This window comes from Ruditapes philippinarum, unplaced genomic scaffold (genome assembly GCF_026571515.1).
Source record: "Ruditapes philippinarum isolate M1 unplaced genomic scaffold, ASM2657151v2 ctg22270_1_1_1_1, whole genome shotgun sequence".
Lineage (NCBI taxonomy): Eukaryota > Metazoa > Mollusca > Bivalvia > Venerida > Veneridae > Ruditapes > Ruditapes philippinarum.
The window spans coordinates 1-10,557 of NW_026863718.1; the positions used below are offsets into that span (position 1 = coordinate 1).

At 31.7% G+C, this 10,557-nt stretch overlaps 1 protein-coding gene across 1 annotated transcript; it reads left to right on the forward strand.

The window, feature by feature from the left end:
* Positions 1-2,127: 2,127 nt before the first annotated feature.
* Positions 2,128-8,371, forward strand: LOC132723117 (multiple epidermal growth factor-like domains protein 10; the record flags this gene model as incomplete). Its single annotated transcript, XM_060707788.1, has 7 exons — positions 2,128-2,265; positions 2,676-2,819; positions 3,420-3,584; positions 6,642-6,785; positions 7,269-7,406; positions 7,746-7,863; positions 8,265-8,371. Coding segments are annotated over 7 exons (954 nt in total), but the record flags the coding sequence as incomplete, so codon positions are not given.
* Between the last annotated feature and the right edge of the window lie 2,186 nt (positions 8,372-10,557).

The window sequence follows — 10,557 nt, forward strand, 5'->3', positions numbered from 1 at the left end:
TTCTTATAAAACCAACGCTTTTTAAATGTAAAGAATCACATGGTTTACCACTGTTTTCCTCCATTTTAAAATGGCTGCATTTATATTTTCACCCAGTACGTGGGTCGAAAATATATCGAGTAATATAGTAATATATTCTTTCTGAAAAAGGTTACATAGAAGAATATTTGTGGAAGTATAGATATATTATTGTTCAAGCTGAGTTTAAGCGAGTATGGATGGATACGTACCGTTTAACTGCTGTACTTGGCGATCGGAGAATAGTACACCCCGTTGTTGTTGTTGTTGTTAGTTGCGGTGCGCATGCGTGCTTCACTGGTTCTAGTTTTTCAGCGTGTCTTGTCACACTTTAGGGAACCAGACAACATCGGAATACGTCGTAATACAAAAACGACCCCCATGGACCATATAGACCCAACAAGTGGAGTTTTACATTACCTTTTATTTACAACGCAAATTTGGATAAAATCCAATCTAGATGATTTATTATTAGTGGGTCGAAAATTGTTGGGTTCTGGACCCATTAATCGACTTGAAGACCCAACAATCGACTAAAGACCCACTTGTAAGGTCTAATTAAGCTGAAAAGACCCAACATCTTACCAAGTTTAAAACTATATATATATATATATATATATATATATATATATATATTATATATATATATATATATATATATATATATATATATATATATATATATATATATATAATATATATATATATATATATATATATATATATATATATATATATATATATATATATATATATATTCACACATATCTTCACTTACGGGGCCCATATATAAGACCGAGTTGAGTGGCATTATTTCATGCAGTCAGTTTTTATATACGCCACTATATAGGCCTATAATGACATTTCCATACAACAGAACTAAGGGGTACTAATTTATATATATTAACTATATATTTGATTTTACCATAGGTGAAAACATATTGACTAATAACATAAAACCCCATAATAAATATATACATTTGTGGGACATATATCATTTACTACTAAAACCGGCCTACGGGCACTATGTTAGAAGGGTAGCCTACGCCCCATACATCGTTTTAAACATGCCAGAGTTGCGAGGCCTTATGTATGCCCCACATTAAATATACACCCCACAAGTATGGTCTCAAATAGACCGATGCCCGTAAATGGAGGAATGTGTTTGTATATATATATATATATATATATATATATATATATATATATATATATATATATATATATATATATATATATATATATATATACTTATTTATAGTTATCCATATAGAAAACTATTTGTTTCCTCGCTACCTCTCTGCTACTACTGGCTGGAATTCAATGAAAATTTATGGAATACTAAAAGGAAATTTGCATATAGTCGCCTTGTTCCAGTCAGATACTTATAACTCAGATTTATGGCTCTTGATTAGTTATGTAGTATGCATACATCTCATTTGCATTTCCAGATTTTATTATCTAACAAAAAGTTATGGCTCTGTTAACTATTATCAAGTTCAAAGAATATTACTGTTAATGCCATGATTAATATATAAATAAAGCCTTATGTCTTCAGTTGTTGTGTTAATAATAACCAGTACTCGGCGGGGGATATAAATTCAACGAATTTGCTTGTTAAACATTACACTACTGTGTTGTAAAAATACACTGAATGTACTCGTGTGAACTGTAATAAAAGTCAAAGGTGAATTACGAACAATAGGTCGATAGTTTGATTAACGAATGAATTAATCTCGAATATCTCATGTTGTTAAATTATTCTACCAGTTGTCTCTATCTTGTTATTTGATTATATTATTAGTATTAATTATATGATTATGGACTAAAATGTTAAGAAGGGAGAACTGTTGTGTATAACTCTGTTATTCATTGGTCAGAATGTATTACTATTAAGCCCTGCCTACTAACCGTATCCTTAGCATGCCACACACTGTATCAAATCAGTTAATAAACGATAGTTCAGCATTAAAGACGTGTTACTTCTCTATAGAAAACATAACAGCACTTTTTTGCTATTTTTGTTATTTTTGAACAATTTCTTTGGTTCTAACGGTTTTATACAACTTTACAACTTTTTTTTATATATAATAATCATAATAAACCCAGAATGTCGAGCTGGAAGGTTTGGTATACGATGTCAGGAGAACTGCGCATTAAACTGCAAGCGTGGTATTTGCTATCATGTCAACGGTTATTGTAGTAAAGGTTGTAATCCGGGCTATCAAGGAAATAAGTGTACAGAAAGTAAGCTTTCTTTTATCTTGTAGTATTTTTCTTTATATATTATATATTATATGTATAATGTTGTATAATATTTCTATAGTTACGATACGCGTTACATATTGCGAATGATATCGTGTTTTATCAACAATAATTATTCGATATTATCATTTATTGTAATAACACCAGTAAGTTATTAATCCGCTTGTTGCACTTACTTTACACGTTTTCATAAATAGTTTTGAAAGTCGTCTCAATATATGTGGTTTGCTGTAATAAAAGAAACGCTTTTAATTACAACTCTCTTTATTCAATTAAATTTTATTACGATTAAATTCTATCATTGACAAATAGTCAATTAATTATAGAAGTGTATACATTTTACATTATTGTGATGATTCCTTCGACAAAGTTTACTGATAAATTATGTTAAGGATGTGAAAATGGTTACTATGGTGATAAATGCGCAAATCAATGCAATACTAATTGTAAAAAGGGAGACACAATATGTAGACATACAGATGGAGAATGTTTGAATGGTTGTCTGGCAGGATGGAATGGTAAAAAATGTGATTCAAGTAAGTAAATGGAATTATCAAATGTGTTTTCATATTGACTTCAATAAATTGTTTTTCTTAATTTTGTTTTTGATTAAACAAAACTTCAAATTATTTCTGTTTTCTCATGTTCCTTACATCACTACAAAACATTATTCAAATTAAGAATGTTTAAATTTATTAGGAACCTTAATAAAAACTTAACTATTCTTCATGTATATGGAATCCTTAACAAACTTGATTTCTCTTTCTTGTTGCTTTTGTTTACTTCCAAAGTTTCTAAAGAAGAAATGTTCTTTATTCACTGTTTTCAAAAATTGTGGCCTATTGATTTAAATAAATAGATTTCATCCCTCCCTTATGGCAAATCATGTCTGTCGAATTTAAAATTAAATTATCTCATATGTGTCATAGTTGTCAGAGTACTCGGCTATTTTTTTTTCGTGAGTAGTTGCATAACTTATTCATATACAATTACATCTGAATAATGTCAACATTTTATCGTATTATTAAACTAGAAATAAAATTGTGCTGTGCGTAGATGGCCGCCTGTGCAAATTAAAGCAACTTTAGTCCATGCATTATGAAAAGCAATCGCTTCTTTTATATTGTCATTAATAGAATGTATGCCCGGAAAGTTTGGCCAAGGATGTGAAGAGAATTGTCCTTTAAATTGTAATGGCAATGAATGTGGCTATATCGATGGCAATTGTAATGAAGGCTGCAAGCCGGGTTTTCAAGGAAACAAGTGTAAAGAAAGTAAGTTGGTCGCCTTATTATTTTCTTGTCAACCAGCAGCATTGATGTCTATGCCTAATTAGTAAAGGACAGGATATTGCATAAGACAGAGTTATAATTTATGACAAAGGCAATTTTGCATCTTTATTTATTTCCACAAATTGACGCAATAATGATATCATACGTTTTCTGCTTATCCGAGTACAAAGACACAAAGATGAGCTTAAGTAATAGGACTTTGTCTGTCATCAGTTGTTTACCCTTCAAAGTTATCCACAAGTTTCCTTAAACATCCCTTTTTAACCAAACAGCGGATATTTGACTAAACATCATTAGATTGATCATAAGCCGAAATGGATAAATGGACAGTCTGTTGCCTAATAATTCACTAAAAGAAATTTAATGAAATTCTATCATATCTTCTCAGAAACGATTATGGCCAGAGTTTAGATATTTTGCAAGTAGCATCACCTTGTAGTCCTCTAAAAAGTTTTATAAATCATGTATCTTGGCTTAGATTGATTTTTCCTTTTAGTCACTTAGTTTTCTTATACTTATTTATGGAAATTCATTTAAGACTTCTTGTGTGAAATTGCAAGACCAAAAGCTTTGATATTTGGTATGTTGTGATTCCTAGCGAACATATGATATGTTCTAAAACTTTGCAGTGTAGGAAAATGTGACACCCTAATGTGAAAGAGTAACTGAATAAAGCACATATATTACCAATTGTGACCTTTTCTAGCAATGATTTACGATCCAGGGCCGTCAATTTCACTTGAATTTTCAATACTCCGCCAATGAGTTATAAAAGCATTGTAGAAAACTGTAGATCTACATCTATTGTTCGAATACATTAATACAGTTTTTAAATGATTCTAAGTTATTCTCGGACGTGTTGTAAAGCATAAACATACAATACAATTTACAGTCGTAGCTGCATAATTCTATTTTATTACCTTCGATTAAATGCCAGGAGAAATGCAAGTGCTTCTCAGAAAACAACCCAAGATGGCCGTCAAATTTGCTTCCATTTTTAACAATAAAATGCTAAAATGTCTTTATCTAAAGAAACGTTCTCATAATCTGTAATCCAATAAGTTTGCTTTGAAATAAAACTGCAACTGAAGGGCAGGTTCATATCTAAGACAAAAAAATCGCAATAATGTCAAATCTTAACCCTTCCCCCCATGAGCATATTGTGAAAAATGGCCATTTTCACTGAAAAGCCTCCTCTTACAAGTTCAAACTGCTATGAAACTATGAAAAATGCTTCAATACTAATTAGGCACAAATGTTTTCTGGACCATTGCCTTTGTAACGACATGCTCAGTCTTAAATTTCCTGTTACCATGGCAACGAAATGAATTCTCTTTCGAAAAATGTACAATATTAGAACAGTTGGTACGACAAAAGATGGAATTTTAAAGCAAAAATGCACTTTTTGTCTAGGTCGGCCATCGCTTGACCGAGCCGAAAGTAGACGATTTTGAACATAAATCGATCTTTTTCTTAATAACAAACTAATGTCAGTGCATGCAAACTGTTGAAATAGAAAAGGCAGCTATAATACTATCGCTTACCGGTCCAAAGTTAATCCAAAACGTCTGTAGGCACGCACTTTCGGTAGTTATTTGCACTAACTTTTTAAATTCCCTGACATTACATGTATACAAATGCTGACCCGGATGTACCTGATGCGTACCGCTTTTCGCAAAATAAAAATTGAGCGAAGCTGGGTACCAGCGGGAACCGAGCATGCGTACCTTGAATATCCGGATCAGAATTTGTATACATGTACAATGTCGGGAAATTTAAAAAGCTAGTGCAAATAACTACTGAAAGTGCGTACCTGCAGACGTTTTGGATTTACTTTGGACCGGTAAGCGATAGTATTATAGCTGCCTTTTCTATTTCAACTGTTTGCATGCACTGACATTAGTTTGTTATTAAGAAAAAGATCGATTTATGTTCAAAATCGTCTACTTTCGGCTCGGTCAAGCGATGGCCGACCTAGACAAAAAGTGCATTTTTGCTTTAAAATTCCATCTTTTGTCGTACCAACTGTTCTAATATTGTACATTTTTCGAAAGAGAATTCATTTCTGCGTAGATTGCACTTTATTTGGTGAAAATTGGTTGACAATTAACAAAGATCTGGGAGGTAACATAAGGCCTGGTGGTAGGTCCGCTGGCGAACCTTTCTACCTTTACTATATTAATAGTATATATGGATGATTTTTTTAAAAAACAAATTTTCTTTGTTGATTTATTGAAAATAAGATATTTTAAAAACATTTTGAATAAAAAAATGTTTTATTAATAAGAAAAAAAATATTTATAAAAAAATAAGTGGGCGTGGTCATGTACATGTATACTATCCTAGCCACGCACCGATTGCCTGTGGTTTCAATATATGACCACCAAGTATATTTTCTTGAGTCCAGAATCCAACACATGTCAATTGTTAGAGTTTAATGTAGTAGGTAACTTTTTTGACAGAACAAGAATAATTTCAAAGGAAACCTGACACGGCATATTTAATTGATCTAAGAGTGGAAATTTAATCAGATAATACTTCGAAGGATCACATATTTCCGGATATTAATACAACACACTAGCAGGTGATAAGTGCCATTTGGCAGCCGTAAATCATTTCCCCATACTTCACTTCAGTGTTGCTATATTTTTATGTGGTTCTTTTGGGATCATTGATTCCAGCACAATAAGTGATGGAGATTGAGTACCGCTCAGAGGGTGCTAGGGGGGCGTGAGATATGATGCGCTTTTCATGATCCCTCATGCAAGACTCAATCTGCAATATTTCTGATGTTAGTGCTAACTTTCCAGACTTATGCTGAACCCTGAACTAAAGTAATGTTTTAAATTGTCTTTTATTTGAACAAGTTGGAGATTATTTAGATTGAAATCTTATTTGTTTACTATTTATTATTCCGAATGTAACAGAATGAAATATAGAAAATTGTCTAAGTGTTGTATTGAAAATATTTATTCTTTTTAAGTACATTTGATATATCGTGTATCTTTTTGCATTTTTTTTTGTTGGATTTTTTTTGTTAAGCATATCTTTCAAAATGATATTTAGATTGTACAATCGGTTCATTTGGGGACAAATGCGGCAATAATTGCAGTGGCAACTGTGTAGGTGGAGATATAATGTGCAGAAATATTGATGGACATTGTTTGAACGGTTGCAAGACAGGGTGGAATGGAACAAACTGTTTCTCAGGTTTCAAATTTTAAAATATTTTATATTATTAAAATTGACTAAATATACTTTTTTTCGTATAAAAGCATGAAATAACATGACTTATAGTATTTATTCGTTTTCATCTGAAGAAAAAAATCTGGTATGATTTTTCGTACTGGAAGTCTTGTTTTGCTCGAGTTGCAACTCACAGTCACACATATTCATTTCACTTCTTTTTCTTCTTTTTTTTAGAATTTCTTTACACCTTTTACAAAATGTTTATGCTAAAATATTTCATATTATTGTGCTTTTCACACTTTATGATAAAGTAAAGTTTCTCCTCAATCACCTTGTGTGCCTGTAAGAAAACAACCAAGCACTATTAGTTATATCGATATAGCCCATCAGACTTGCACAGAATTTTTAATGATTATTTGTAATGTGTTGTTGTTTCTTTTCTTTACACACATTATTCAAAAGTTTATAAGATGAAATTTATAATGTTACAAATTATATTCTAAGAATGTGACATTGGGTTTTACGGTGAAAACTGCTCATCAGTGTGTGGTAACTGCCAGCTTGGAAACAATTGTGACCACGTGACTGGTACTTGTCATGAAGGATGCAAAACGGGTTACAGCGGCGCCACCTGTTTACAAGGTAAATATCATTGATAAATGTTTATGTTGAAAGCAATGATTTGTTTAACAGCCAGCATAGTGAATACAATTTTCTTCTAGCAATTCAGCTCTAATCGTAGTATCACAGCTTTATTTTTCTTCCCATACATGTTAAACAATAATTCAAAATAATATACTGTAAGAAATATATTTAATTACTTTAAAGGATTACTAAATTAAACCAGAACAATATATGTAAATTTAGTTATCATCTGCACTAGAAGCTTACTTTGTATTACAATGTACCGTGTAAGCGAATATATGTCAATAGTTTTAGTCAGGGGCATTTCAGTTGATACACAAATCTATTCATTTTTAGCAGTGCAATCGTCAAATAGTTCGGGTGTGATTGTGGGAGTAGTAGCGGTGTTTGCCATCATAATCATGATTTTGATAATTGCTTTTATTTTGCATAAGCGACACAGTCAGAATAAAAGGTATTATTATGTGCTTATAACTTGACCTGTACTTTATATATTCGCGTAACTACCGGTATTGACCAATTTAAGTGCGAAACAAACCACTTTCTCATATAAATTCAAAACTTCAATATTTTCTGATATAGTATAAATAAAGTACGTTAAACTTTGTTATTTGAGATATGGAAGTTTTCTCTTCTGTAATATATCTTGAAATGAATAGCTGTAACAAGAGTTGTAGATTGTGTATATGTTTAAAAAGCTCAGTTTTATTGAGACTGTATAGTTGCAAAAATATGGAAAATCAGGACTTACATCGATTTATCAAGAAACTTGGAAATTTTAGAAGGACGAGGTCGAAATATTGAGAGAAAGACAGACGTTATATAATACATTTTGATTATTATTTTTCCTTTCAGGAAAGATGTACAAAGTGTTGACGTGGAGCTCAGAGATGCTGTTACCACAGCTAGCCCCCGAAGTCAAGGACTTAGATCTTACAAAGGAAGTAGGCATGCAAAGACAGGTAAAACTTTATTCAACGGTAGGCCTGTATATCAAAATTTTGATTTCAAAATGATCATGTGTTTAAGTAAGTAATTGTTTTGAAAACAAATATCAAATTTGAGTGCGTTGTTACAGAATATAGTCACGAAAATCGGTAGTACTTTTATTGATCAATTACAAATAATGTACAATTTAATAGTACAGCACACGATTTTGTTTTATTCTATGCTTATTGAAAACTGAATAACATTGAGCGCAAGAGTAATTTTACGGATGTCATTTTCTTAATTGACGTCAGAAACTTCTATGACAAGAAGGCATTCTTTTTCAATGCCGTGATTATATCGTATAATAAAGCACTCGATTGTCCTATATGTTTAACATGGGATATAAATCTTTTACAAACGGAAAAAGATTTTGTTTAAAAAACTGATCAAATACGTTATTCACAAAATCTGATTGTCATTCAAGCAGAGCGTTTCAACAGTGTCATTATTTAACGCGCATGGATAACTTGTATGTACGAAAATTAAATAATAATGTATTCTAACAATTTATAAAACATTTTATTATGCCCCCGCCATGTAATGGCCGGGGCATATAGTGTTACCCTGTTCCGTCCTTCCGTCATTCCGTCATTCTGTCATTCCGTCATCATCAGTTTCCGTTCATTATCTTAGTAACGGTTGCACATATTCAACTCAAATTTGACATATGGATATGTCATGAGAAAATACAGATCAGGTTTGAATTGGTCATGGTTTGATGATTTTTGGCAGAGTTATGCCCCTTTTACTTTGAAAATAATATGAAATTTTCAGTTTCCGTTCATTATCTTCGCAATGGTACAACACATTCAACTTAAATTTGACATATGGATATGTCATAAGACAATACAGGTCAAGTTCGAATTTGGTCATGGTTCGATGATTTTTGGCAGAGTTATGCCCCTTTTACTTTGAAAATAATATGAAATTTTCAGTTTCCGTTCATTATCTCCCAAACGGTTGCACATATTCAACTCAAATTTGACATATGGATATGTCATAAGAAAATACAGGTCAAGTTCGAATTTGGTTATGGTTTGATAATTTTAGCAGAGTTATGCTCCTTTTACTTTGAAAATAATATGAAATTGTCAGTTTCTGTTTATTATCTCCCCAACAGTACAACATATTCAACTCAAATTTGACATATGGATATGTTTTTGGAATGCCCAGGCCCAGTTCGAATTTGGTCATGGTTCAATGATATTTGGCAGAGTAATGCCCCTTTCACTTTGAAAATGATATGAAATTTACAGTTTCTGTTCATTATCTACCCAACAGTGTTACATATTCAACTCACATTTGACATATGGATATGTCAAAGGAATGGGCAGGTCAAGTTGGAATTTGGTCATGGTTCGATGATTTTTTTGGCAGAGTTATGTCCCTTTCACTTTGAAAATAATATAGATTCATCTTAGGAATAAGTAGTTTAAGTTTGAATTTGGTCGTGGTTCAATGATTTTGGACAAACTTATCTTTTTTGAATATTGGAAAAATTTTGAAATTTCAGTTTCAGCACTCATACTTTTGTGGAAATGTATGTAGCCATTATTTTGGCTACAAATATGAAATATGCTATTTTCAAAAGGTTAAGACTGAATAATTTCAGTGCCTTGAACATTGTATGGAAATGGTTTGTGTTAACATTGAAAAGTTTTAATGGCTTTGAACTTAAAATGAAAACAATAATTTGTGCAAACAAATTTGGAACTAAATATTATAACATCTGAAATTTTGGCTGCATGCGGGGGCATCCGTAGCATGATGACACATTTCTAGTTTAAGGTATTTTGCTAAGCTTTGTATTATATTGATATATACGAATCTTTGTTTTGTACTATCTCGGTTTATAAGGTATACTTGTCCGCGTTCATATTTTTATCTCCTTGTAAAGCAAATCTCCAGCAAGTTTAGATTTTAGAATTTCCTTCCGATGTGACAAGTGTTGCGTGGCAGCTAACAAATATGGTCCCGTGCTCTGTTCTTCTTGTCCAGGTTCTTTTGTTACGAGCCAGGCGTAACGAGAAAGAAAAGCCAGCAACAAACTTGTAACAATAACAAATTTATTACAGAAAAATTATTAAAGAAAAATAAAATAACAAATTATCTTTACAAATACCTGAAGTCCAAATAAAAATTACAAATGTCTAGTCTG